The sequence below is a fragment of the Phalangium opilio genome, unplaced genomic scaffold (genome assembly GCF_054372755.1).
Source record: "Phalangium opilio isolate 3A_F unplaced genomic scaffold, DU_Popi_V2 ptg000013l_1, whole genome shotgun sequence".
NCBI classification, from domain to species: Eukaryota; Metazoa; Arthropoda; class Arachnida; order Opiliones; family Phalangiidae; genus Phalangium; species Phalangium opilio.
The window spans coordinates 12,734,097-12,761,692 of NW_028324148.1; the positions used below are offsets into that span (position 1 = coordinate 12,734,097).

General features: G+C 36.9%; 3 protein-coding genes across 3 annotated transcripts; 1 reads left to right on the top strand and 2 right to left on the bottom strand.

Annotated features, from left to right (window-relative positions):
• Window positions 1-6,372: 6,372 nt before the first annotated feature.
• Window positions 6,373-9,754, bottom strand: LOC149709257 (chitin synthase chs-2-like). The gene is made up of 8 exons (XM_089863946.1): window positions 9,691-9,754; window positions 9,322-9,508; window positions 9,075-9,157; window positions 8,701-8,836; window positions 8,206-8,543; window positions 7,911-8,144; window positions 7,762-7,869; window positions 6,373-7,523 (listed from the first exon to the last, which is right to left on the bottom strand). The coding sequence occupies exons 1-8, from the start codon at window positions 9,752-9,754 to the stop codon at window positions 6,373-6,375; spliced, it is 2,301 nt and encodes a 766-aa protein (XP_089720072.1).
• Window positions 9,755-10,389: 635 nt separating this feature from the next.
• On the bottom strand, window positions 10,390-14,667 carry LOC149709258 (chitin synthase chs-2-like). Its single transcript, XM_089864620.1, has 7 exons — window positions 13,520-14,667; window positions 13,288-13,370; window positions 12,911-13,046; window positions 12,410-12,747; window positions 12,152-12,346; window positions 10,943-12,092; window positions 10,390-10,482 (listed from the first exon to the last, which is right to left on the bottom strand). The coding sequence occupies exons 1-7, from the start codon at window positions 13,570-13,572 to the stop codon at window positions 10,407-10,409; spliced, it is 2,031 nt and encodes a 676-aa protein (XP_089720746.1). The 5' UTR covers window positions 13,573-14,667; the 3' UTR covers window positions 10,390-10,406.
• A 1,410-nt stretch (window positions 14,668-16,077) lies between these two features.
• LOC149709259 (uncharacterized) lies at window positions 16,078-27,577 on the top strand. The gene is made up of 10 exons (XM_089863952.1): window positions 16,078-16,647; window positions 16,854-16,907; window positions 17,076-17,154; window positions 18,221-18,316; window positions 18,397-18,528; window positions 20,935-21,640; window positions 23,063-23,849; window positions 25,459-25,547; window positions 26,514-26,588; window positions 26,639-27,577. The coding sequence occupies exons 1-10, from the start codon at window positions 16,568-16,570 to the stop codon at window positions 27,163-27,165; spliced, it is 2,625 nt and encodes an 874-aa protein (XP_089720078.1). The 5' UTR covers window positions 16,078-16,567; the 3' UTR covers window positions 27,166-27,577.
• Window positions 27,578-27,596: the final 19 nt, after the last annotated feature.

Below are 27,596 nucleotides of genomic sequence, written 5' to 3' on the forward strand. Positions count from 1 at the left end.
CTTTACCTCTCTGCATGAGTATTGATCCTATGCCAACTTGACATGCGTCCGTGTGAACCTCGGTATGTGCATGGGGATCATACAGAGCCAATATTGGTCGTTCCGTTAACAGCGTTTTGAGCGTGTGGAATGCACCTTCTTGTTCTTCATTCCAAGTCCAATCGTTGTCCTTTTGCAGCAACCTTGAAAGGGGTTCAGCGATCGTAGCAAAACCCTTGATAAACCGTCTAAAGTATCCTGCTAGTCCTAAGAATCGCCGTACTTCGTGTACGTTCTGAGGTTGCGCAAATTGTGTTACGCTAGTTATCTTTCGTTGTCCTGGTCTCACTCCATGTTCGTTGATATCAAATCCTAAATAGTCAATCTCACTTTGCAAAAAGAAGCATTTTTTTAAATTTAAAGTAAGATTGGCTTTTCGTAGCACGTCAAGGATTTCTCTCAGGTGCTTAAGACCTTCTCCTTGGTTCTTAGATGGTATTAGAATGTCATCCATGTACGTTAGTGCTATAGCGTATCGAAGCGGACCTAAAGCAGTATTCATTAGCCTTTGAAAAACAGCTGGTCCGTTGGCTAATCCAAAAGGCATCGTTTGAAATTGATAATGGCCGTCTGGAGTTATGAAAGCCGTTTTTTCTCGGGAGTCGCGACCGACAGGTACTTGGTAATAGCCCGAAGTTAAGTCTAGGCTCGTAAAGAAAACGTTCCCTTGTAATCGTTCCAACTGATCGTCGATTAAAGGAAGCGGAAACGAATCCTTTTTCGTTATGCGATTAAGAGCTCTGAAATCAACGCATAAGCGTTCGTCCCCTGTTTTTTTCTTGACTATGAGAATAGGGCTTGCATATGGTGAACGTGACTCTTCAATAATGCCAGCCTGTAGTAACTCATTTATTTTCGCTCGAACCTTCTCTCTTTCGGCATATGACAGACGATATGGTCTATAGGTGATTGGTTCGGTTGACGTCAGTTCGATATCCAGTGTTGCTAGATCGGTTTTACCAATTTCGCGCAGATTTTCTGCAAAACAGTCTCTGTATTCGTTTAGCAGGTCGCACAGTTTCTGCTTCGTGTCTCTTTCTACTTTTGGACCAGTATTAATTTCATCAGTCGTAAATTTTCTGCGTTCAATTTGATCGACTCGTAATATTTCGTACGTTTCTTCTACTGGTGTCAGTGTGCACGTTTGAGCTTTGACCATTTTCTGACCCTTATCAACCATCAACTGGCTCACAGACATATTTATAACAGGTATGCTCGTTTTTCCTTCGTTGTCAATTTGATAGATTCCCCTTGGAATACCGTATTCTTCTCCTGGAAGAAGTCGTATTTGACCTTCAACGTAAATATCTCGTTTCGTTCCCGTGTCATTCGTTAATACTTCTATGAAACCAACGTGGTTAGGAGGAATCACCGTTGCGTTCTTTGCCCATAAATTTACAGGAGGAGGGTCTAAATCAGGGATTTGGATATTCCTCAAACAATCATCGTCGTGGGCTGGTTCGAGTGGTTCTTCAAACAATCTTAGTGTATCTCCCCTCTTAACAATCGTGATATGAGTCTGCTCCGTAACAGGTTGACCAATGAGCAGAGGAATCTTTTGAACGTTATCTTCAACCACTAGAACATCAGTTTTTGCCTTAGCTTGATCAACGTGAATTTCTGCTTGTTTAACAATTCCCACCGGCTTCGTGTCTCCTTTCCCGGCATATCCTCTAATGAAACACACGTCATCAGGCTTTTCAATGATCAAATTTAATTCGTTCGCTGAGCTCTCTCTAATAATAACGCATTTACTACCCTGGTCAATATAAGACTTGATTGGGTGACCGTTAATCGTTGCATCCATGAAATACTTTCGACCGTCTTCTGTATACTGAACTGCGCTTTCCACGTGACGGACAGCCTTCGTACTTTTGCAATCTTTTGTTTCATGGCCCGAGAGGTTGCATGATTCACAACGGGGTCTTCGTTGCGGTCGATCGCACTGTTTTGATATGTGTCCAAACCTATTACAATTAAAGCATAATGGTCGTCCTTCTCTATCGTATACTCTGTTGCTATTGTTTATCCATCGATGTCTATTGTAGTTATAGTTTGATGGTTTTCCATCGTTTATTTTCTTTTCGCCTGTATCATATTTTGCGTCACCACCGTTTTGAGTATGGACTTCTTGGCTTCTGTTGTTGACAAAGTTCTTTTTGCTTCTGTTAGCAGTATTGTCACGGTTCGTTGATGTTGATGTTAATGTTAATCGTTCTTCTAAGTTGCTGATACATTTTAAGACGTCTGGTGGACTTGTGAAGTCTTTCATTGAAAGGGATCTAATTAAATCTGCGTCGTCCAGGCCAGTTATAATGTATTCAATCATATCCATCTCTGAATAGCCACATTGACGAAGCTTCGCTACTTTATCGTGGTAGTATGTTGTTACTTTTTCACCTGGTTTCCATCTTCTTGCTTCCATCTCTCTATGTAATGTCATTACGCTTTTCGTTTCTGGGAACCACTTCTCCAACAGAGTTTTCCACTCCGCCCACGTTTGCACCATCGTATCTAAAGACTCGTACCACACCTTCGCACTTCCTTGTAATCGTGGGAGAGCATTATGGATAATCGTTTGCTCCGGCCAGTGATACGTGTTTGCTACTTCCTCTATCTTCTTTAACCACATTTTCATGGTTTGATGTGGCGCTTCCTCAGGATTAAAATCTGGTATTAATTTACTGGTATCACCCCAGTGATGATACTGCACATTACTCGTCGATCCTGTGGTTATCGGGTTAGCTTGTGCTGGCGTGGAACTTGCAAGGTTTGCATTCGCGCTCTGGGCACTCGCCAAAGCCGCCGTGACGCTTGCTTGAATCATGGTTTGTATTTGTGCTTGATTACCTAACGTGGCAGCAAGAGTCTGCTGAATTGTAGCAGCAATAGATTCCTGTAACGTTCGTTGAAAAGTCTGGATGGGGATAAATCCCTGCGGTGCCGTAGATTGACTTTCGTTCCTCCTTCTTTCGTATCGTTCATCGTCTTCTTCCATTGTTATGTTAACGTTTTGACTTTCCGTTGTTTCGTTTTCCCCTAGTTGATCGTTATCAAAAGTGTGATTATCGTTTCCCGTAAAGTTAGAATGTAATTGTTCGTGATCGTTAGGCTTAGGTTTTCCGTTTACGTTCTCGTAGTCGTTTAGCGATTGCTCGTTATCGTGATCAGGAGTTTGATTATCGTTCTCGTTGGTATCATGGGCTTCAGGGGTGAAGTCTAAGTCATTCAAGTGTTCGTGCAATACCGTCGCGTTAAAACGTTGTAACTCTGCTTGGTTACGCGCGAGATAATGTTTTTCGTTCGTTTTTACGTTATCGTTGACTTCGTTAACGTGCTGAAGTTTCTTAATACCCGACTTGTTAAATTCCTGATAATTAAGCCTTGTCGTTTGTCTCGTATTACGCTGGGAGCATCGCGCGCGTGTACATTCGTTAACTTTTCCCTCGTGCATAGAAGAATAAGGAGCACTTACGTTCCCTCGTGGAGTGTTCAATAAATCGTTTTACATCATCTTTAATTCGTACGTAATAGTCAAATATTTTGGCGTATCCCACTTCTGAAATGTTAGCTCGTTATTCTAACTCGTAATTAGTACCGTTGGGCGTGTAAATAATGACTATAATGAGGATAATGTAACAACGTTTATTATCGTGATCTATGCTTGTTCGTAGCCGTAGCGCGAGTCCTCGGTAGGTCATTGGGTGTATTGGTATCTAACGTGTTGGTATCGATCGTATTCTCGTCGGTGGCGCCATCTATGCCTACTGATCATATAGTCTTTGGCGGGACATTTAAAATATGCTAACACTAAGACTTGTGAGCCCTATCGTTGAGATAATCCTTTTTACTGTACTACTCTGACTGTAGTAGTTGCTAGAAACACGCGAATCTCTCATAAAGACAGACTGGAGATCGATGTATTTTTAAAAGTGCATTTCAGTTCAGTTAAATATATACAAGTTTATGATATTAAAGACAGTGAGAGTTTGCAATATGTTCCGAGATTAATTATTGAAACATTTTTATTTTAACTTGAGACAATTGCTGTTCATCGTACGATCGCATGCATTTTATATAGTGGTAAGGTTGTAAAATTCCCTAGTGTCATCAACTACGTTGTAAATTCACTGTTAGGGTCTAGAATTGCTAGGACAATGGGGGCGTGATTTCGAGAATTACTAGATTTTGAATTACTGTACAGACATTTCTGCAATGTTGCTGTACATCAATCTATTGCGATTATATTCAACATGTTTTCGGAATTCAGTAAAACAGTTTGATGATTACTAAACTGCATGAAAGAGAAAAATAAAATTCGTATTTGTAATAACTCCCAGTGTTGTTACCAAATAGTTATTATGGAATAATTTTTTTCTCTTGCTATTTTAGTCATTAAGAAACTAAAAGCAAATGAATTAAACATAGCCAATCAAATTATAAAACCCAACTTTGACGGTATAACACAGGCAAGTTCCACTTTCGAATAATTATATTTTTTTTCTGCAATGTGAACGGTTACATTTCAAACTCGCTTATATTTTCGTTCCAAGAGTTTTAAAACTTATACCTATTAATCTTTTTTTTAAATAATTGCACTTAGAGTGCTTTTCTCGTTTGAAAAATAACGGGATTTTTAAACCTGCGAAATACATTGTACACGGTGCAACACTTTTCAACGTGCTTCTTAATGGAATATAAGGCTAAGTTGCTTCAAGTTCAGCTAATGTTAAGGCACCGTTCCCCTAGAATTTTAAATAAGGCCATTTCCCATGCATTTTCCATAAATGATTGTTCTATTGATTTTTAAAGAACGCATGTGTTGTTTCTCATGTACCATAATGTAATCAATATACGACACATTTGATAAGCTAAAGCTGGGTAAAAATAAAACGACCTACTTCTCAGTAGCGGGCATTGATTTCAAAAATAAATAACAGTGAAACTCTAATACACTCATGAGGGGGTCAAAGTTCAATTTGCTAACAGGACATATTTAATTTCCTAATAAGGCTTACAACTTCTACTCCCCGGCTCGTACTCCCATCTTAATCTATTTCAGCTTCATCTATTCCTCGAGCTACGCACTTTGTCAAAGTTTCTTTGGTGGTCTGATCGTTCAGGTATTTACCTTAGCTACCAGCTTTTTCCTTTATAATATCTGTTGGTGTCGTCTTGGTAATGATTACTTACGTAAATTGCCTGGAAACCTTCTTTGAAAATATAAATACTAAAGATAGATTTATTTTATTTTATATTTTGAAAAGATACATTCTCATATTTTACATCGTCACCACGATAACAACTGTATTAAAGGAAATTTCGGAACAAGTGTAGTTTACCAAAAAAATTTGAAGTTAGCTAGAAACAACTAAATAAGTTGCTCAAATTGTGGGCTTAACACAACCTAACCCTCACCCTGACTCAGCCCGAAGATAACCCGATCCAGCCCGAAGATGACCCGAAACTAACCCAACGCAGCCTGAGACTAGATAATCAATATGACCCTGACCCAACCCAATATGACCCTGACCCGACCGAAGACTCGTTCACCTTTATTCCACCAAACAGATTTCTTTGTTTCTGGACATTTTTGGGCGTAAAACACGAATATCGACTTTATTTTCAGTTTAAAAAGGTTCCAGGTAAACTGCACTTATATGGAAATCTCCTCAGTGTCATTTAGTGAAGTTATACTGTAAATCTTCTTAGGGGTTCGAAATCGTTGTCATTCCACTCCGATAAGAGACGAATTACCGTACGATACCTAAAAAAATTATGGTTAATTTGTTCCAAGAAAGTTCTGAACGAATTTCACTTAAGGGAGTTGAAAACAATACCAATTTCGTAGGCGAAAAAGCACTGATTTTACTGTCCCGGCTTGTTTTTAATTTAAAGGTTTCATAAAAAGTGTCGAAATATGCTAATTAAATGATTGATCCTGAATTTCAGTTTTTATACTTCATTTAAAGTGTTCCTTCGGGGTCTTGTATGAGAAAAATCTTTGTCATGACGCTGTAGCCTAGGCCTCCGAAGGGACATCGTTAGTTGAAGAAACTCCAAAAATTACAGCGGCGGGTTCGTGAAAATTATTTGAAATACGTTACAGGCATCACGAGACGCTTAGGTCCAAATATGTATTGAAATACATAGAACCAGTACACCTCTCCTCGGTTAGGTGATTTCAAATATTTTCTAATCACCCGCCACAGCCCTCTTTGGAGTCCCTCTAACGTTTGTAAATGAGTGAAGACATTGCAAACACCAATCCTTCGCTATTTCGACACCTCTTACGAAAACCGTATCGCGCTAAGATAAACATGAGGAATATTTTTACCTATGAATTATTATAGCCACCAACTGCATCGCTGTTATTAAAATAAATATCGTCACGAGGACCAAGTCAGTTATACGCCAACTCAAATATTCAGTGTCCACACTCGCGTTGTAAAATAAAGGAACGTTGAATAACTTCGGAAGGGGGATCTTGATGAAAACTTCGAGCTGTCTTACCACAAGATAAAATAAACTAATTATTGATAAAGCTACTAATACTTTGTTCCTGAGGTCAATCATACGACGTTCAATTTTAGATTGCTCACTCAAAGACAGTGTAAACGGTTTTAACGATTGTTCAATCAAATTATACCAAAATCTTTCTTCGTCCGTATGTAAATTTTCAATTGTCACTTTTTGAAACGGTTCAGTTCGCGTCCAGTAATATTCGTCTATTATAATTGCACCGAGATTATTTTCGTTCGGAGCCTTATCACAAACTATTATTAATTTTTCATCGGAACTGGTATTTTCACGAGTCCCCCACGATGAAATGTAACACAAATTAATAGCGGCGTATAACATCGAGAAAAAGTGCATTGTTGGCAATAATGCGAAGTACGGTATGATGTAAAACACATCAATAAACTCGTTCGCGTGCAGTATGCCAACAATTAAAACGTAGATCAAAGTTGTTAGTGAAATTGTAAAACTTATTTCGCCATAATCTGCTCTGTTTTGAATAAGCTGATTCAGTTTTTGAAGTAGAAATACGATAAATATGATCCCATAGAAGGAACTTAATACTCTGGCGAAACGTAATTGGTTTTCATTACTGTCTTGAAAACATGTTGTAACGAAAGTGGCTGTCAAAATCAAGGTTATGATCGTTGATACAATCAACGGAATTTGCAACGCCGATGAAGTTGCTTCGATTGTCAGTAAAAATACGTTGCTAGGTGTGAGAAAACTGATGAAAACGGTGAAAGCTAAGTAAACTGCAAACATTGGATGGTATTTTCGCATAATATCTCGTTCTTGGAATAGTAGATCTACGTGGTTGACGAGGGTACTTGGTTCCCAGCGACGTCTTTGTTTGAAAAATTCATCCAGTGTTTCAGGTGCTTGAGTGTATACTACTGATAACGCGCTGTATTTAGCAAGAAATCCTTGTCTCATTGTCAACGTGGTTAGCCATCGGTCCTCGCCTAGCGTAGTTTAAAATGGATTAACATGTTTGTGGCAAATTCCATGCTACGATTTATGTTCCTTCAAGTTTGACGAATGAACCTTTATCGTAGCGTTACCTTACCTAATAATATAGGGGTTCATACAAACAAATTTAACCTGACCTAATAGGGGATAAATTACCCATATCAAATTTACCTGACCTGAGTCCAACCTAAATAATCATAAAAGACAACCGTTTTCACATCCAGGTTGTACTGCTCTTGTGGGAACTGCTGTAATGGTACACCTCGTTCACGGCAACTGCTATATAGGGAATTGCTGTGACGGGTAAATTGCGTTTCCGGGAAAAACCTACATAGGGAACTGCGTTTTTGGGAAACCACTATTATGGGGTCTACTCTTACGGGAACCCATCATATGAGGGCTTGCCAAGTTGGACTCACCTAGATCGAACTTCAAAAATTCTTTAGCTTCAACAGCTTCTGCTTCATATGCACGAATTGCAACTTTAAGAGCAGACGCTCTGTATAATGAAAAGCAGCCAGGAGAGCACAACACACTGCCATACACATCTTCCGTTGCTTTTGTTGTCCAATGACTAATTGCGTACTCAAATTTTTGGTACCACACAAATGGACCTGTATTTTTGTATTAACAAGGATTTTAGACTCTGCTCTCAACTTTTGGTTTCGAACTTACCAATACCGACCGGTTGTATCCTCCCGCATACAACTCCAACTCGTTTATCGGACATTACGTCATAGGCTCGACCAAGGGCCACTGATTCGAAACTTGTGTCACCATCCAGGGTTAGTATAAATGTGTTTTCGTAGTCTTTGATATTAAAGTACTCCAAAATGTAACGAGAGTACATTATTTGGCTCCATCTCTTTCGACGACGTACTTTGAGCGAGTCTTTAAGGTGAAGCACCAACGGTGTACCACCGGATAATGTCCATTGTATTTTTCCACCGTAAGGTGTGGGTTTTAGTTTAGATGGTGTCGAGACGAGAGTAGAGGACTTCTCGTAGATAATGCTGAAATTATAAAGTAAATCTTATACACTCGGCCTTTAAAGGAACACTATGTTGAGTGGCAAGTAATTTGATAGAATGTGTTCAAGTGTGGGGCGACGTTGGTACTTGACGTCGCACTACGATCTCTTTAATTTAAGTGTAGCTCGTTAAATCTTACTTGGCGGCTTCATTTTTGGCAGAAAAAAAGTTTTTCGCAAAGTCATTCACTTGTTTAGAAATGATTTCACTTTTTTGACCTTTGATGTCGATTATTTCGTTAGACCAATTGAAGGCGTCGTCCAAGAATATATGAACTAAAGAAAACCACAATCAGTGCGCCTTATCATAAAAACCGATTCCAGTTTAATAGTGCACATAGAATACAAAGGTTTTGACTGAGTATATTTTCCACCATGATCCTGCAGGCAACATGGTAGTGACCTACTAAATCGAAAGAGAATCTGTCGTAGCCATATTGCGGGCTACGTTCGACGCTTGCTCAAACGCTCACAAAATGCCGATAGGTTAGGTCTGAATAATCTAATTTAATACTTTCTAAATCTTCCATCCTTTCGAATAATTTCATTTGACTTCGATTTGTGCTTTGACTCTGATTCATCAATTCAAAATCAAGTCTGTAAATAATATTGGAAATCTAGATTATCAATATTGTAAATAGACTTTAGGACAGCAGGAGAAAAGATCCATGTTTCTTAGCTTAGTATGCGTGGTTATATTAGATGTAATTGATTAGACATTTTTGTACAAAAACCAACGGTTTAAAATGTTTTAATCTTACCCCATAACGGATTTAAGTAATTCCGTCATCTCATTGGTGGTTTCGTGCCACATGGTAACGCATGCGTAAACCTTAAAGTTCTTGTGTGATGCCTTTGTTCCGAGTGAGAGTTTAAACCTAGAAAATATTTTATTAACTAATTTTGGTGAAATAAGGCAACGGTCGATTTCGCAAAATTCAACCAATTCTACCCAAATTATATAATAATACAAAAAATAAGTTTACCTCTGATTTATACATCTTCGAGCCTTTGTGAAAATGCTGCCCATAGAATAGACGAAAGAGATGAACAATTTATACATATATTTTGTAATTGATAAAATGCGTTTTATTAAGTTCGTAATGCAAAACATCTTATCATATCACAACCGTTCGTAACCTTATTAAGATCCAACATAACTACTGTATTTTCTTTCTCATCAAAAGGAGGCATTTTTGAAAGTTCGAAGTACAGTTATGCCTGTATGCAGGTTAATGTCTTAAAATATTCCGATAATTCTTGTTGTGTAGGGATTTTTTGGTAAGAACTATGTACTCTTTATATAATGGTCTATGATGTTAAATAGAATATTGAAAAAGAGTGAATCTTGGAATTCAAGAAGCTAATAAATGCTTTCTTTTTATTTTCTTTCTGGCATCATTATGAGCATTACTTATTCACATTTTCTAACCTTGTAAGAAAGAAAAGCGCAAACGCCAAAAATTAATTGCTGGAAAAATGCTTCTTTCATTTTTAAGGCTTTATCAAAATTATCGTGTTCATTCTTTGGTGATTTCATTTGAATAAATAGAAAAGCTATCGTTTGAATCGCGCCTTAATATTTTTCTAAGTAGTGAATTTATGTACATTGGTATAGTGTCTCTTGACTATATAGCTACTTACTTGTCAAGTTCAGTTGTTGTACTCTAAGTACTATTTCCTCGGCACTTATCTAACTATAGTGATTTTCTTTAGGATATGTAAAATACTTGGAAACCCTTCTTTAAATATCAAAGATTGATAGATTTTTATTGCGTATTTTGTACGGATACATTCTCATATTTTAACACATTGAAGTTAATTTCTGCAGTGTCATTTTGTGAAGTTACACTGTAAATCTTCTTACGGGTTCGAAATCGTTGGCGTTCCCTTCCGACAAGAGACGAATTACTGTACGATACCTAATAAAAAAACATTTGTAATTTTGTTACAAGCAAGTCCTGCGAAACGTATTTCATTAAAGGGAGTAGAAAAAATTCTAATAGGAGTCCAAAGAAGCACATCATGGTACTGCCCGGGCTTATTTTTAAATGTAGCTAGTACCATTTTAAGCTAAAATTTTGATAAGAAAAATATTGTCAAATTATGGCAATAAAGTGGCCCATCCTAAATTTCGGTCTTTATACTACATTTAAAGTGTTCCTTCGGAGCCTTGTCAGAGACAATTCTTTCGCCTTCGTCATGACCCTGAATAAGCTTCCAAAGTTCCTCTATTATGGCAAAGAACCAGCGAAAAACACTAAATCTATTCCTTAAAATTGCGAGACAGCGTTCGTTAAGGTGGTTAAATGAGCGAAGGAGTTGCACACACTTCTTACGATGCTGGCTTGCGCTTATATAATAAAAAATTAAAATATTTACCTATGAACTAATAAAGCCACCAACTGCATTGCTGTTATAAAGAAAAATATCGTCACGAGGACCAAGTCAGTTATACGCCATCCCAAATATTCAGTGTCCACACCCGCGATGTGAAACGAAGAAGAAGCGTTGAATAACTTCGGAAGGGGGATTATGATAAACACTTCAAGCTGTCTTAGCAAAATATAAACTAAACTAATTTTTGATAAAGATACTAATACTTTGTTCCTAAGGTCAAGCATACGACGTTCAATTTTAGATTTCTCATTATAAGATGGTGAAAACGGTTTTAACGATTGTTCAATCAAATTATGCCAAAATATTTCTTCGTCCGTGTGTAAATTTTCAATTGTCACATTTTCAAACGGTTCAGTTCGCGTCCAGTAATCTTCGTCTATTATAGTTGCATCGATATTATTTTCATTCGAAACCTTCTCCCAAACTTTCTTCAATTTGTCATCAGAATTGGTATCTTCACGAGTTCCCCACGAAGAAATATGACACAAATTAATAGCGGCGTTTAACATACAGAAAAAGTGCATTATTGGCAATAGTGCGAAGTACGGTATGATGTAAAACACGTATATAAACTCGTTCGCGTGCAGTATGCCAATAATTAAAACGTAGAGCAAAGTTATTATTAAAATTATAAAACTTATATCGCCATAATCTGATCTGTTTTCCATCAGTTGATACAATTTTTGCATTAAAAATACGGTAAATATGATCCCATACAAGCGACTAAGTGCTATGGAGAAGCCTATTTTGTATTCGTTACTGCCTTGAAAGCATACTATAACGAAGGTGGCTGTCAAAAACAGGGTTATGATCGTTGATACAATCAACGGAATTTCTAACACCGAAGAAGTTGCTTGAATTGTAAGTAAAAATACGTTGCTAGGTGTGAGAAAACTAAGGAAGACAACGAAAAATAAGTAAACTGCAAACATTGGACTGTATTGTCGCATAATATCTCGTTCTTCGAATAGTAAATCTACGTTGTTAATGAGGGTACTTGGTTCCCAGCGACGTCTTTGTTTGAATAATTCTTCCAATGTTTCAGGCGCTTGGGTGTAAACTATTGATGACGCGCTGTACTTCGCAAGAAATCCTTGTCTCATAATCAACGAGGTTAGCCATCGGTCCTCGCCTAGTGTCATTTAAAATTTTATAAACTGCCCCGATTTATATCCCTTAAGTTTGACTCACCCAGATCGAACTTCAAAAACTCTTTAGCTTCAACAGCTTCAGCCTCGTATGCGTGAATTGCAACTTTAAGAGCCGACGCTCTATATAATGAAAAGCAGCCAGGAGAACACAACACACTGCCATACACGTCTTCTGTTGCTTTTGTTACCCAATGACTAATCGCGTACTCAAATTTTTGGTACCACACAATTGGACCTGTAATTTGGTATTAACAACGATTTTTAGAGGCTACTCTCAATCTTTGTTTTTCGAACTTACCAACACCGACCGGTTGTATTCTCCCGCATACAACCCCAACTCGTTTATCGGACATTACTTCGTAAGCTCGACTAAGGGCTACTGATTCGAAGCTTGTGTCACCATCCAGGGTTAGTATAAATGTGTTTTCATAGTCTTTGATATTAGAGCATTCCAAAATGTAGCGAAAGTACATTATTTGGCTCCATCTCTTTCGACGACGTACTTTGAGTGAGTCTTTAAGGTGAAGCACCAAAGGGGTACCACCGGGTAATGTCCATTGTATTTTTCCACCGTAAGGTGTGGGGCTTACTTTAGATGGTGTCGAGATGAGTGTAGAGGATTTCTCGTAGATAATGCTGAAGAGATAAAGGAAATCTTTAACACTCTGCCTTTAGAAGGAACAATATCTAGCATGAAAAAGGCATTTGATAAAATGTATTCAATCACATTAGTACTTGACGTCGCACTAGGATCTCTTTGACGAACAACAAAATCTAAAACTAACTCGATAAATCTTACTTGGTGGCTTCATTTTTGGCAGAGGAAAAGTTTTTCACAAAGTCATTCACTCTTTTTGAACAGATTTCACTTTTTTGACCTTTTATCACGAATACTTCATTTGACCAATTGAAGGCGTCGTCCAAGAATATATGAACTAAAGAAAACCACAAGCAATTACGCCTTAGCCTGAAAAAACTGATTCTAGTTTAGTGATAGGGGCTATCATGTTAGAATACATGGTTTTTGTCTAAGTTATTTTCCATCATGGTATTTCACCTACTAAACCGAAAGACAATCTGTCGTAGCCATATTGCTGGCTACGTTCGACGCTAATTCAAAACGATAAAAAATGCCGATAGGGTAGGTCTGAATAATCTAATTTTATACTTTCTCACTTTCTAAGTCTTCCATTCGTTCAAATCCTTTCATTTGACTTCGATTTGTGCTTTGACTCTGATTCATCAATTCAAAATCAAGTCTGTAAAAAATATTAGAAACCTTTGTTATTAAAATTTTATAAATAGACTTTAAGACAGATCATGTTTCTTAGCTTATAGTAAGCCTTGTTAAATAGTTTGATTAGTTGTTTTTCTGTATAAAACAACGGTTTCAAAAATTTAAACTTACCTCATAACAGATTTAAGTAATTCCGTCATCTCATTGGTGGTTTCGTGCCACATTGTAACGCATGCGTAAACCTTACAGTACTTGAGTGGTGCCTTTGTTCCAAGTGAGAGTTTCAACCTTTAAATTATTTTATTCTCTTAACAACTAGGAATTTATTGAATCTATCACTTGGGAATACCATATGTGTATTTATACATTCCTGATAGTACCATGATAAATTTTAGTACATAATTAAAGACTCGTAAATAATAAAATATTCGTTATTGGCCCACTCTAAGGTTTATTTCAATGAATATTACTAGGCCTAATGATCGAACTGAGGCCCTTGATCGCCAATGACTGTTATGGACATTTTTATCTAAATTGATCGGAAGACGCGTACTATACGAGTATGAAAGTGACTCTATTTGACGCATTTTTTTACAAGGTAAAGTTTATTTCATTTCTCGAGAAAATTTAGGTTAGCACGGTTAGTTTCCTTGATTTGGGTGGAATAAAAGAGTTTCTAGCATCAGCCATTCGTTAAACTATGGTTCGATCATTTCCTGCTGCGATCGGTGATCTAAAATTCAACCAGTTCGACCCAAATGATATATTATGATCATGTGTTTATAACTTATCCTCGGAGATATTTTATGTTATGATACAAAAATATAAGTTTACCTCTGAGTTATGCATCTTCGGACTTTGGCGAGAATGCTGCCTATAGAGCGTAGTATCCAGACAAAAGAGATGAACAATGTGTAAAAACATTTTATTATCGTTAAAACGCGATTAATTAAATTCATAATGCAATCCATCTTAGCATGGATATCACAACTTGGATTCTAAGTTTTGAAACCGTTTTCCAGATACAATATAACTATGGTATTTGCTTCCTCAGCAAAGTATGAAGTTTATAAATAGTTGCTATGCATTTTTGAAAGCTCGAAGTACAGTTATGCCTGTATGTTAATGACTTAAAATATTCCGATAATTTTTGATGTGTAAGGATTTATTGGTTAGAACTATGAGCTCTTAGTGTAATGGTCTATGATGTTATATAGGATATTGAACAAGAGTGAATCTTAGGTTTCCCAGAAGCTGGTAATGGCTTGATTTTTATTTTCTTACTGCGATCATTATAAGTAATACTTTTTTATTTTTCCAGTAATGTTTAAACAACAAAAATGTAATTGATGGAAAAAATGCTTCTTTGATTTGTTAATGTTCTTTTTAAAAAAAATTCCGCTTTAATGTAGCCTCTGTACTCCCATCTACGGCAATGAATTCCTCCCAGCATCCTCTACGTTTCGGTAGACTCATACGTTACCGAAACGTCGAGGATGTCCCCTGTGCCGTTAAATAGAAGCTAGTTCTCAAACAAATACAATAGCATTAGGCGGCAGCACTGTGTTTGGTGGGAGCGTGCACAACGTACTCTGGGACTCTGGGAGACATTCGTAGCTACGAACATTTCTACTCCATTACTCTCTCTCATCAAGGGCTCATACATACGATGTTTTTTGTTTTGACCAGCGTGGGAAATAAGGCACAGGATAAATGACCAGTTTAAAAATTGCCTGGTCCAATTTAAAAATTAAATCGGAGGGGGCTCAGTGGTCCACGGGACCACTAAGAAAATTCAAGGGTAACCAGAGTCCAGGCATTAACTCGACGACGTGCTCCGGTCAATGGTGGAGGACCAGTTTATTTATTCCAGTCCAGGGGAGTTGCTCAATGAGATAGAATATACTATTGAGTTGCTGGCCTAAGGTCCAGTTTAAAAAGAAATCCTTATTTCCCACCCTGGTTTGACAATAAAAAAACTCGCATGTCTTATTCCTTCTATTTTATCCCTGGTTGCAACCATAGATATATATACGGGTCTAGATACCCTACTGAATCGGGGAAAATACGGAGATGACAGCTAGCAGTCGACGCGATTTTCCCGGGGGAAGATACCTAGTGCGCCATCTATCGCTGAATTTTGAAAGCTAAAAAATTGGATAAATAACTTTTGCCAGCGGGCGTGCTGATGCTTTGCAGTAACAGCTGATATTTAAAGAGATTTAAGCGAATGTTTGTTCAAAGTAAAACTATTTCCTAATCTGAAGGGGAGGTCCTCTTATTCTGTTCGTAAGTAAATCATTTTGTAAATAAGAACAACTGTTAACCATCTTTAATGCCTTATTTCACTAACATTTCATTAAAAACACTACTTCTTTTACATAAAAACTATTTATTTCACTTAAGAACATAATTACACGTATAAAGGAGATCAGAAATACGTAAAGCTATTTGAAAAGTTAAGCCTAATTTGAATTTCCCGCTCTTTTCATATTCGAATTTCCCGCGCTTTCCATATTCGAATTTTTCGTTTTTTTGTTTCTTGAAACTCTCAATAGATGGCGTTTGGATCTAATTCCCCCGCCGTAAAGCGTCGACTGCTAGTTCTCACCTCCGCATTTTTTAAAGGGCCTAACAGAGGGGAAGTGTATCTAGACCCGTATATATATCTATGGTTGCAACCAGGGTGGGAAATAAGGATTTTTTTAAAACTGGACACTGGGCCAGCGACCCCTCTGGCCTGGAATAAATAAACTGGTCCATGACCACTGACTAGGGCGTGTCGTCTGCTAAATTGAAGAAGTGGATAATTACAATATATTAGCTAATGTCTGGGCTCTGGAAACCCTTGAATTTTCTTAGTGGTCCTGTGGACCACTGACCCCCCTCCGATTTAATTTTTAAACTGGTCCACGCAATTTTTAAACTGGTCATTTGCCCTGTGCCACCGCCTTATTTCCCACGCTGGTTGCAACTCTGTATTAAATTCGTAGCCCAATCGATCTTGCGCTTGGGATTAGCCTGTGGTATGGCCAACTGTTTTCTTAACGTGTAGTAGGAACGAAAGATAAAGTTGAACTTGGCCATCCATTTAGGATCATTCTGATTCTGATTCATTCAGTTCAAGTCAAGATATTGAAGGATTCTAAAGATGGGTAGGATGTTGATGGTGGAGAACTTCAACGCCAAGAAGAGTAATTTGTACGTAACTTAATTAAAATGAGTGTTAGGAAAAGAAGTAGAGCTAATTCCAGCGACATTGAAGAACTGTCTTCCCCAAGCAAGAAGAGAGTAGAGTTGTAAGTTTTCCAGAATATTTTGAAACTCAATTTAGCGATGTTTACACTTTCTATTAGGCCTTGGTCCTTTTGTGTGTTATTTTTAACTAAAGTTGCTGTAAACTTTAAACGAAGCTTAATGTATCTTTTAATTTATGTCAAATTATTGATGCGATAGTGTTAGTTGAATTCGAAGGGCTGACATAATGTGTTTTATGTATTTTCAGAAACGGAGAACTAAAAATAAAAGTGTGCACAGTTAGACTGAAGCCTCTAAGCAGGTATGTTTATGTTTCAATGGGGGTGTGTTTTAAAGGATGATAAGCAAACATTTACGAAATAAAACTATTAAAGTTCTATAAATAATTGATTTTCATGGTTAAGAGAATATGTTAGGCTCAAAGATTATCATTCTCTATGTAATTCTTACACTTTGTTGATATGTTTAGGAATGAAGTGAATCAACATAAATTGTCTCCTGATAATGGAAATGGTTTAGTGGAGATTCCGCCTAAAGTCATTAAAAAGGTTTGTTTGACCTTAAAAGTATCCATAAAGGGCATAGGATTTGCAACAAAGGGTCAGGGGATTTAGAAAAGGAGCAATTAAGGGTCGGGGGATTTAAAGGGGCAATTAAGGGTCGGGGGATTTAAAAAAGGGGCAATTAAGGGTCGGGGGATTTAAAAAAGGAGCAATTAAGGGTCAGGGGATTTAAAAAAGGAGCAATTAAGGGTCAGGGAATTTAGAAAAGGAGCAATTAAGGGTCAGGGAATTTAGAAAAGGAGCAATTAAGGGTCAGGGGATTTAAAAAAGGAGCAATTAAGGGTCAGGGGATTTAAAAAAGGACCAATAAAAGGTGGGAAATTTAAAAAAAGGACCAATAAAAGGCCGGGAAATTTTAAAAAAGATCAATATAAGGTCGGGAAATTTAAGAAAAGGACCAATAAAAGGTCGGGTAATTTAAAAAATGACCAATAAAAGGTCGGGTAATTTAAAAAATGACCAATAAAAGGTCGGGTAATTTAAAAAATGACCAATAAAAGGTCGGGTAATTTAAAAAATGACCAATAAAAGGTCGGGTAATTTAAAAAATGACCAATAAAAGGTCGGGTAATTTAAAAAATGACCAATAAAAGGTCGGGTAATTTAAAAAATGACCAATAAAAGGTCGGGTAATTATAAAAGGACCTAAACAAGGTATGGAAATTTAAAAAAGGACCTAAACAAGGTATGGGAAATTCAAAAAAGGCCCTAAACAAGGTCGGGAAATTTAAAAAAGGACCTAAACAAGGTCGGGAAATTTAAAAAGGACCAATAAAAGATCGGGAAATTTAAAAAAGGACCAATAAAAGATCGGGAAATTTAAAAAAAGACCTAAACAAGGTCGGGAAATTTAAAAAATGACCTAAACAAGGTCGGGAAATTTAAAAAATGACCAATAAAAGGTCGGGAAATTTAAAAAATGACCAATAAAAGGTCGGGAAATTTATGAAGAGCACAAAAGATAATGGATAACCTGGCAAATTTAGCTAGAAATTGAATAAGAATCATCCAAAATAGCCACCACGAATAATTTTGAATATATTTTTTAAAGGAAATTTGTTTAGTCAATGATTTGAAAGAAGAGCTATTACAAAAAGATAATCAAGTCAAAGCTTTGCAACAACAATTGGACAAAGAAAAATCAAGGGTATTGACACAGTTTTAATTAATGCATCCCTATCATTAATTGTTATTGGCAAAAAGGTCTTACTTTTCTTTTGTTTGTAGTATAATGCTTTAGTTGAAAGTTCAAGAAAACAACAATTGAAGAATTCTCAAATGATAGCCAAACAACGCGAAGAAATTGAAAGTCTTATCAAAGCAAATACTGAACTCAAAAATCTACTTAAAGATCTAACAGTAAGTTTAATAATTATTAATTAATTACAATTTAATTTTTCTTTAATAACACAATCAAGGAATATGACATGCTGAGTCCAATTTTGTAATGTCAGAAGTCAGAACTACTTTTTATATGGCATTTTTCCAGTCAGAACTCATTTTTACATGGCATTTTTCTTGTGGTCTTTATCATCTTGTTTCTGAGTCATACTGTAGCGCCATCTTCAGTTCAAATATTTTAGAAACAAACCCTGAACCAAAACAATCAGTGGCCATACATTATAGTTGACACTTTTTTGGTTGATTGAATGGGAATGAATTAATTATGGGCAGAGTTTGTTGTGTAAGTACTTGTCGTAGTAGGAGCATTATAAACATCTTGTTCCTTTGCTATTTTAGCACTCCAAATGCGATTAGTAATAAGTGTAGTAAAACTCAAGTATATCAGGGTTCATACAAACCTGGAAAACCTGGAAAAATCAGGGAAATAAATAGTTGACAAAAACCTCAGGGAAAACTCAGGGAAATTTCGAATTTTTAGTAAAATTAAGCAAAATGTTCATAAACATCACCTCCATAGGATTAACATCTGACTATACTTTGGAGGCTCATAACTCTGGTTATATTAGAGATACGGGGATGTCCTTTGATTATGTAATAGTCCTATTTGCCCCCCCCCCTCCTTCGTTAACATTTGCTCCATAGGATACTCCATATACGGGAAAATTCAGGGAAGTATATGGGAAAAAACCTGGAAATCTGTTTTCCAAAAGTTGTATGAATCCTGTATAGGGAGCTCCAGAGAGGGGTGGCTTAAGATGGCTTCTCCCCTTTCCTCCAAAATGGTGGCAAACTTCACAAGAGTGAAAGGATAGTGGGGGATGGCTCCTGATTGGCTAAGTGAGGGTAGGAAGATTTTCACCTCTTTGTCCACTCCCTATTGGTCGAAAAGACGCGAGGAATGGCAGTAGATGTTAAGCCTTGGCTTCTGTTAAAAATGGCCGCCGCCACGATTATTCTGGCCAATGTTCTGAATTTCTGTTGTAGAGATGGCGCTTCAAACCGTGGGAAAAACAGGTTGCCATGTTGTGAACTTGCAGTCTGGGAAATATGGATATTTTTTAAATTAGTCCTTGGGACCAGTGAACCCCTTAGTGTCTGAAATAATAAACTGGTCTCTGGAGTGAGTGATCCCAGCCTTTCTTCTCCTATCGATTTGTAATTAATAAACTGGACCATTAACCCCCACTTCTTGAATTTAAAAACTAGTCCAAGCAATTAATAAACTGGTTTTGGACCAGAAGAAGTGTGCTATTTCCCAGACTGTTGTGAAGTATTAGAAGTTCAAGCCAAGGCTATTGACGCACTCTAGTCTCTATATTCATAAAAAGTTAAAGTTGCCAAGCAGCCCCAGGTCAGGAAAATAAGGAAATTTAAAATGGGCCAAAAGATCCAGGACATTGAACATTTCTCAAAGGAATCTGGGAATTTGTGTTTTAATGGGGACAGTTTCTTGGTTTTAAAAGATTTCAGTGTTGTATCATATATTAAATCAGTTTTAAAATAAAATTAAAGGAATAGCGACGTGATTTAAAAATTATCTTAAATCTAAAGAAAACCTTACTTTTTTGAGAGTTTAAACTCTTCTGATTCCAAAAATATGCCTGATCAATATTTAAATATGAGGGAAAACACAGAAAAAACACTTGGAAAACTTGAAATTTGGGGGCAAAAGCAAATTTGCGGAGAAGATTTTTGGCGGGTTTTCTCCTTGCTACGTCACTCACGGCATCTCGCGGAAAATCCAAGCGCGAGCGTCCGAGACTCCCCAGTCTACTAATGCCGCGCGAATCTGAATAAAATAGGCTTAACGCGGCGCTGAGACTCTAACAGGCGTCACGTGAGCGACACCTAGAGAGAAAGTTTCTCCTTACTACGTCATCAAGTGAAACAAAATTTTAACTAAGCCTTTTCCAAACACAAAACTTTGATTGCAATTTTACAAATTTCTACGAAACCAAATACAAAAGTAAACGTATCATAATAAACTAGATTTTTCAAAGGATTTTTTTAGCATTTTAAGTTTGTGGATGACGAAAATTATGTCACTAACACTTTAACTAAAAATTGGTCTTGTTTCTCAATGATAAAAATCCTAAAAATGTGCTTTTAGCATCGAAAATTTTTAGCTTTAAAAACTCATGGAAAATAACAGGAAATAGACAAAAACACTTAAAACGTCATCTGGGAATTTTAATCTAAAATATTTGTGACAATCTTGTAACAAATTCATATAAAATCATTGAACTGATGATGACCCAATTGAAATTGTTTAACACAGGCTGACGAAACTCAAATCATCTTTACTATTTCAAGTTAAAAATATAATTACTAATTACAAAACACAAAATTTTACATTTCCAGGAAAAAAATCAAATCTTAAACTCAACACCACCACCACCAGCACCAAAGTCAATTTTAAAGAAAAAGAAGAAGAATCCAAATAGCAAAACTACTAAAATAAACCACGCAAAAAGCGATGAACTAGAACCCGCGATTGTAACTAACGAACCCAAAAATAGTGACAATTCATCTAGTCAAGTTCAACCTGATGATATTTTAATCCCTACGGTGATAAACATTGACATTGACCCGGAAATTAAAATTAAATCGGAAACATTAGAAGAGACAACCACCGATGAACCAAATATGTTTCAGGGTGAATTAGATTTCGGTATTCCTGTTCAGGATCTATTGTTCCCCGAGATTGATTACGCCGAATTAACACGTGTGCCATTATACGTTCCTAAACCTGACATTTTTAACATGGAAAATGCGCAAACTTTACAACAAGATACTGTTAATGTTAATGTTAATGTTCCGCAACTGCAAGAACGCCTGCAAGAAGTTAGTGACGTTAATACAACGTCCGAGCAGTTTCTGACTTCATCGACCTTAAAGGAAACAACTACTACGCAAAATAGCCAGTTTGGAACTGATGGAACTGAGCAGCTTTCTACCTTAACTACGCTGGAAGTACAAACCCCGCCACCCCAAATTTTAGAGAATGGTGTTGGCTGTGGAGGTCAAGAAGAGCAGCAGCAGCAGCAGCCGTCTGTGCCCAGAAAAGGTTAGAGTGGTTTTTATTTTGGGTTTAAATTAGAGTAAATACACTTTTCAGTAAAGGGAGGGCTTTCGAAAAAGAAAGAATAAAGTCACTTTCTTTTTATGTGGCTACCCAGTACCCACTAACTGTTAAACGTCATTGAAGGGTGTACTATAGGTGTCAGTCGGTAATTTACCGTATGTGACTTAAGTTACTGGTAATTTACTAAATACCGTCGTAAATTACCGATTTATATTATACCGTAATTTTGCAATTTTAGTATACTGGTACATTACCTTTGTAAATTACCAGACAGTAATACGTGCTAAGTGTACTAGACTGCTATAGATTATGAAAATTGGTCCCTTTTACTCTGGAGTGCAGTTTCCCTCAATTTCCCATTAGTTCACTAGGTATAAATTTCTTCCAATTCAACGTGGTTTAATTGAGTACATCAACGTGAAAAAATTAGTTAACGACAGAATGGTAATTAAGCATATATAGGTGTTACATACAAATGGTTAGAACCTCGGTTCTACTAAACTATTTAGGTTATTGTTCAAAAGTAAACCCCTAAGTAAGGCCTGCTATTCACCTTCTTCGGATATTAAAGGTTGCATTTTTGTATATATGGCAATAAAGAAACCTTGATGGGGAAGACAGTAGTGGTTATACACAAGAAATTACAATATGCAATTTTCGAATGGGTGAAGACCAATATTGCAACTCCATACATATTATGTTGGGACCAACGAAACGAACTAGTGAAGGTACTTGTTTAGTTTTGGGTTTTAATGTTAGCTGTAAGGCCAGCCAGTTCTTAAATTACGATACTGGATCTTGTTACAGTAACGAGACAAAGTTATATCATAACCACATTTTTCGTCCTTTGGAATATGTATAGAGAAATAATCAAACGTTAATGTCACTCTCTAGTTAGTGTGAATCACTGTTAAGCAAATGTCAAATGGTATTCCAGTGGACAGTTGTAATGATTGCCTCTGTAGTTGCCAATAACTTTGATTGCGAAATAAATGTTATCATTATTATGTTATTGAGCTATTTAAGTGAAGTAAATTATAGACAAACCTAATCCTACTAATGAACTGTATTAAATATCAGTCTAAACTTCTACGCTGAAAATACATAGTTTTAAATAGCCAGAATTATATAGTGAGCAAACATCGGTTTCCCAGCAGAAAATGTTAAGAAATCATTTAATGAATGAACACAAATTAATATATTTTTTCAACAGACGCGTGACACTTCAAAATAAGTAAATATTTAATTAACATCGCGATCTTTTTTAATAAAAATAAAAAATCCTCGCGAATTTAGATAGCGGAAATGGTTAACAAAATACTTTTTGATGTATGTATTACTTTCACCGTTGAATTTCACGACAGAAAGTAATATTTCTCATCTGTTTTTTGTTGTTTCAATCAGATATTAATCCCGGATGTTACGAATGTCATCGATGCGCTTATTACACATACGTTAAAGAACAATTTGACATTCATTCTAAACAGCATACCAACGCCCGCAACAGAAAAGGCGGTGGCGTTGTACAAGAGAAGAAATCAATCGGAGGTTTAACGTGCTTCGAATGTAACAAATGCGATTACGTAACGCATCGTAAAAGCAATTTTATCAAACACCAAAAAATACACGGCATCGAGTTACCGCCGCTAATAGACGTTAAAGTTAAAACCGAACCGACGGAAAGTTTTAGCGAAATAATGATATCGGAACCTAAATTAAAATCGCCGTTGAAGAAACTTTTCAAATGTCATCATTGCGATTACGTTTGTTCGAAGAAGTACAATTTTTCCATCCATAAATGTGCCGAAACGATGAAACGTTCGTACAAATGCACTTTGTGCCAACACGCTTGCAAATCTAACGCTGATTTGATAAAACATCTTCGAACTCATACCGGAGAGAAGCCGTTCATGTGCGACGAGTGCGATTTTCGATCCGCTTTCAAGTGTAATTTGGTTGTACACAAACGGAATCATACCGGGGAAAGACCGTATAGATGCGATTGTTGCGGGAATACTTTTAAACAAAAGAGTGATTTGAATAAACATCATAAACTGAAACACGCTGTTAAACCACCGTCGACTGTTGTCACTATCGTAACTACTGAAGTTCCAGTTAATGAAATACCGTTTGATCATCATGAACTTGCAGCAGATACGGCCGAAATATCTTATAATGGAAATTTAATTTAGTATTGTATCTCGATCGTAATTCTGGTGAAATTATTGAATTCAGTGTTGGTCGATGGGGGGACTGTTCTACGATTTTTCAGTGGTATTGGCGAGTGGGTTAAAATTATTTCAAATACGTCATAGGCACGTGACTGAGTGAGGAAAGACGTGGATCAATTTAAAGAAACGTAGTTTATTTTAATTCGGAAACTACTATTTTGAGGAATTGGTGCTGCAATCTATCGAAACACAAGGAGTAATTGTCTAGTCCAGCTCCATGTTGAGTATTTGTATCTTGGCGTTACGTGGTGGCTGTGACGTATTTCAAATCATTTTTACCCACATGCCGATGCCAACTTTGCAGTCCCCTTTAAACTTCCTATTTAGTTAAAATTACTTCAAATACGTCATAGGCACGTGACTGAGTGAGGAAAGACGTGGATCAATTTAAAGAAACGTAGTTTATTTTAATTCGGAAACTACTACTTCGGGGAATTGGTGCTGCAATCTATCGTAAAACAAGGAGTGATTGTCTAGTCCCACTCCATGTTGAGTATTTGTATCTTGGCGTCACGTGGTGGCTGTGACGTATTTCGAATCGTTTTTACCCACATGCCGATGCCAACTTTGCAGTCCCTTTAAACTTATTATTTATGCCAAACCTGTTTTCCGTTTTACTTGATTTCCACAAAGACAAGGCCACCGAGAACATTGTTTCTAAAATCTACGTGTGACGATGTAATCGCACAAGTAGGTAAAAAAATCCTTCGCCAAATTTTACAGTCAAAGATGCATTTGGTATTGTATTACTTTAAACGATAATGAAACCAGAATTCGCGTATTGAACCCAAATTAGTAAATTTGCCAAAATCATGTTCACAATTTTAATTAATGCATGTTGTACTGTTTAATTTATTTCGTGTTGTTTTTAATGATAATTTGTTTGAAATGAATTTTTGTCACGAATAATGTTGAGTGAATTTTACAATGGCAATGTTTTTACCTTTGCTTTAATTTTAAATTTTTTATGTATTACTTTTCGAGTAAGGCGAATTTTTTGAAGCTTTTCTTACGAAGAAGAAAAAATTATTCAATTATGATCTCATCCTTTTTTATGTTTTAAAAACATGGCGCTTGAGGATTTTAACGTAGTTATGGCCTACAAAAGTCATGGTTAATTGCCATCACGTTCCAATCTTGTATTTTAGCGATCAGGGCATTTTAGTGAAATTAGTTGCGCTTTACTAATAACAAGATAGTCAATCTTGAAGCTCTCCAAAATGCGTTTAAATTTACTTAATTAGTAACTATTTTAAGTATCGTTGTAATGCCCATGTATGGCATATGATACTGTAATAAAATTGGTATTTGTACCAAAAACATTAAGGTTTTGTGAATTTTTTGAGAAACTCGTTGCTAGACTTTTAACAAGTTTTCGTTGAACATCCTAAATAAACCAATTAGCCTCTTCGATGTAAAAAAGGGGTTGGCAACCCTCAGTATCGAGACGTACAACGAGCTTGACCCTTAGCCGTCTCAGCGCACTTTCTGGACCCAAAACGCCTAGAGCGAAGGCGCCGAAAAGCGAGATAGAAGGTAGAGTTTTACCCCCGTGTCTTTCTCTCTTAGTTACATCGATGAGGCTTATTCCGATTTAGAGGTTTTGCCAATTCCGATCTTTCACCACTTGCAACCACTTTCCACTGGTGTTTTTACGTGTATTTATTTTCTCTTCGATTCAAACTTCCTATTATTAATCGATTTAATACTCGATTAATACCTAACAGTAACGGAGATATTCATCAGCGTGTTTTATTCCAATGTATTTTTAAGAGAAACATTTTAAAACAAGATGTTTATAAGTGGTTTAAATGCAACCGTTTCGAGTGTTAAAACATTTTATCTACAAATACCGGAGCTTGTGAAGATCGAGAAATTAATGCAGCCTTCACTTTCCCGAGCTTTTAATCTTGATTCTTTGCAATGGTCCTAGTTAGCTACTCGTCGTTCGTACTTAGATCTAATACAGTTGAATAAGTGCGGATCTTTTCCATTTCAAACATACTAGTTACTGGCAGGGTCACGCGTGGCACTTCTAAGAATATAGTTATTCCTCACTGCAACACTGATGTTAAGAAGTTCTCATTTTTCCATCGCATGCATGTTTGACTTGTTTAATAAGCTGTATCACAAGAGGATAATAGAAGAATGACACTCTGTATCATCTTAATACTTAGGCCCTAAGTTATGTAACATGACTCTCCCCAAACTCCTCCATTTTGGTTGCTCTCCTGCTCATCAAACTTCAGATGGGGATCGTACCGAGGGGTGAATTCTATAATGCTTTGGTACTAAATCCTCAGCGGTCAACTTACAAACCTCATCTTGATGTGGGACAAAAATCCGTTAGCGCCTTGGCAAGTAGTTAAGCGCTAATGAGGGAACCATTTATAGGGTATGTGATTCGGTTTAGTAACCTAGCTCCAAATGTTCTGATGTTGGGATGAATCATGTTACAATTACCCCCCTTTGTGGTAAACTTCTCTCGAAGTTTCTCTTCTGGCTGTATGTAGCATTGCCCTTAGGTTACACTGCCCAAGTATCAAAAAGCTTATTAGAACGTTGCTTTAGTTACGGTGTTTGTGCGCATATTCAACCGAATGTCTGAGAGTCATTGGTTGTAGCGAAGGCCAAACAAGGTGTTAATCGAGGTGGCGAGTATTGGAGCGTTTTTATTGTTCTATGTACTGTTACAAGCTGTGCGTAATTGTTCGTTCTTCACATTTTCTTTCTTTTTATTTTTCATTAGACTCTGTTCGAGACGAAACGTTACCCAGATCTCCCATGATCATTCTTAAAAGAGTGTGTTTGGAAACTTACCAAGAAAATTACAGACGCAAGATTAAATCAGAGAAGGGGTTAAAGTGTAACCATTGTGGTTTCTTCGCCACAACATTCTGGAGGTTCACTAGACATCAGCGCAGTCATACCGGCGAAAGACCGTTTAAATGCGCACAGTGCGACTATTCATCAGGGGAACGAAGCGGGTTAACGAGGCACCAAAGAATTCACAGCGGCGAGAAACCATTCAAGTGTACTTGGTGCTCTTACGAGTGTTCCGAAAGAGGCGTATTAAAAGTACACTTGCGAAAGCATACCGGAGAACGACCTTACAAGTGTAATTTTTGTAAATCAGGGTTTATTAAGAAACACGATTTAACTCGACATGTTCGAACCCATACCGGTGAAAAGCCGTTTAGGTGTCCCGAGTGTAGTTACTCGTATTCTGCCCAGAGATATTTGGATCGCCATCTATCGGTCCATTATGGTTGTTAAGTATGCGTTTCAAAGTGTTAGTTAAGTGAGATGGTGTAGAAATTTTCGTGGGCCATAGTCTGTTACTACGAACTTTCTCGTGACGTCACACCCTCTTATCTCTAACCTCGGTTTTGGCGACCATATTGGAAGCCATCAGCTCAGGCCGCAAAACTTACACTACCAATATTGACGTCACGTCCCCGTAGCTCCTTCTCTCTCAGTACCTCTCTATATGCGGCAATGGAAGTACCTCGAGCACTCCCCTAACTTAAGAAGGGGATCGATTGTTAAGTGCTGCCGCGCGGTAGTTTGTCAATATTAAAATCGCCATAAATCCTAGCTTTTAATATATTTTATTTTGATTGGGCCGGTAATTTTTAATTCATTGTGATTGTACGTAATAAATTAAATTTTAAGTTGTGATTGTAAATTTTGGTCATTAATATGTT

Bases quoted from the DNA above. Each gene is read 5' to 3' on its own strand.
- LOC149709259 (XM_089863952.1), top strand. From the start codon at position 16,568: ATGAGTGTTAGGAAAAGAAGTAGAGCTAATTCCAGCGACATTGAAGAA. The intron at 17,155-18,220 runs GTTTGTTTGACC...TATTTTTTAAAG, and splicing joins CGCCTAAAGTCATTAAAAAG to GAAATTTGTTTAGTCAATGA. The intron at 18,529-20,934 runs GTAAGTTTAATA...TTACATTTCCAG, and splicing joins ATCTACTTAAAGATCTAACA to GAAAAAAATCAAATCTTAAA.
- LOC149709258 (XM_089864620.1), bottom strand. From the start codon at position 13,572: ATGTGGCACGAAACCACCAATGAGATGACGGAATTACTTAAATCTGTT. The intron at 13,371-13,519 runs GTAAGTTTAAAT...TATTTTTTACAG, and splicing joins TTACTTAAATCTGTTATGAG to ACTTGATTTTGAATTGATGA. The intron at 12,093-12,151 runs GTGAGTCAAACT...AAATGACACTAG, and splicing joins GTTTTTGAAGTTCGATCTGG to GCGAGGACCGATGGCTAACC.
- LOC149709257 (XM_089863946.1), bottom strand. From the start codon at position 9,754: ATGCCTCCTTTTGATGAGAAAGAAAATACAGTAGTTATGTTGGATCTT. The intron at 9,509-9,690 runs GTTGTGATATGA...TAATTTGGGTAG, and splicing joins TCTTAATAAGGTTACGAACG to AATTGGTTGAATTTTGCGAA. The intron at 8,837-9,074 runs GTATTAAATTAG...GGTTTTCTTTAG, and splicing joins AAGGATGGAAGATTTAGAAA to TTCATATATTCTTGGACGAC.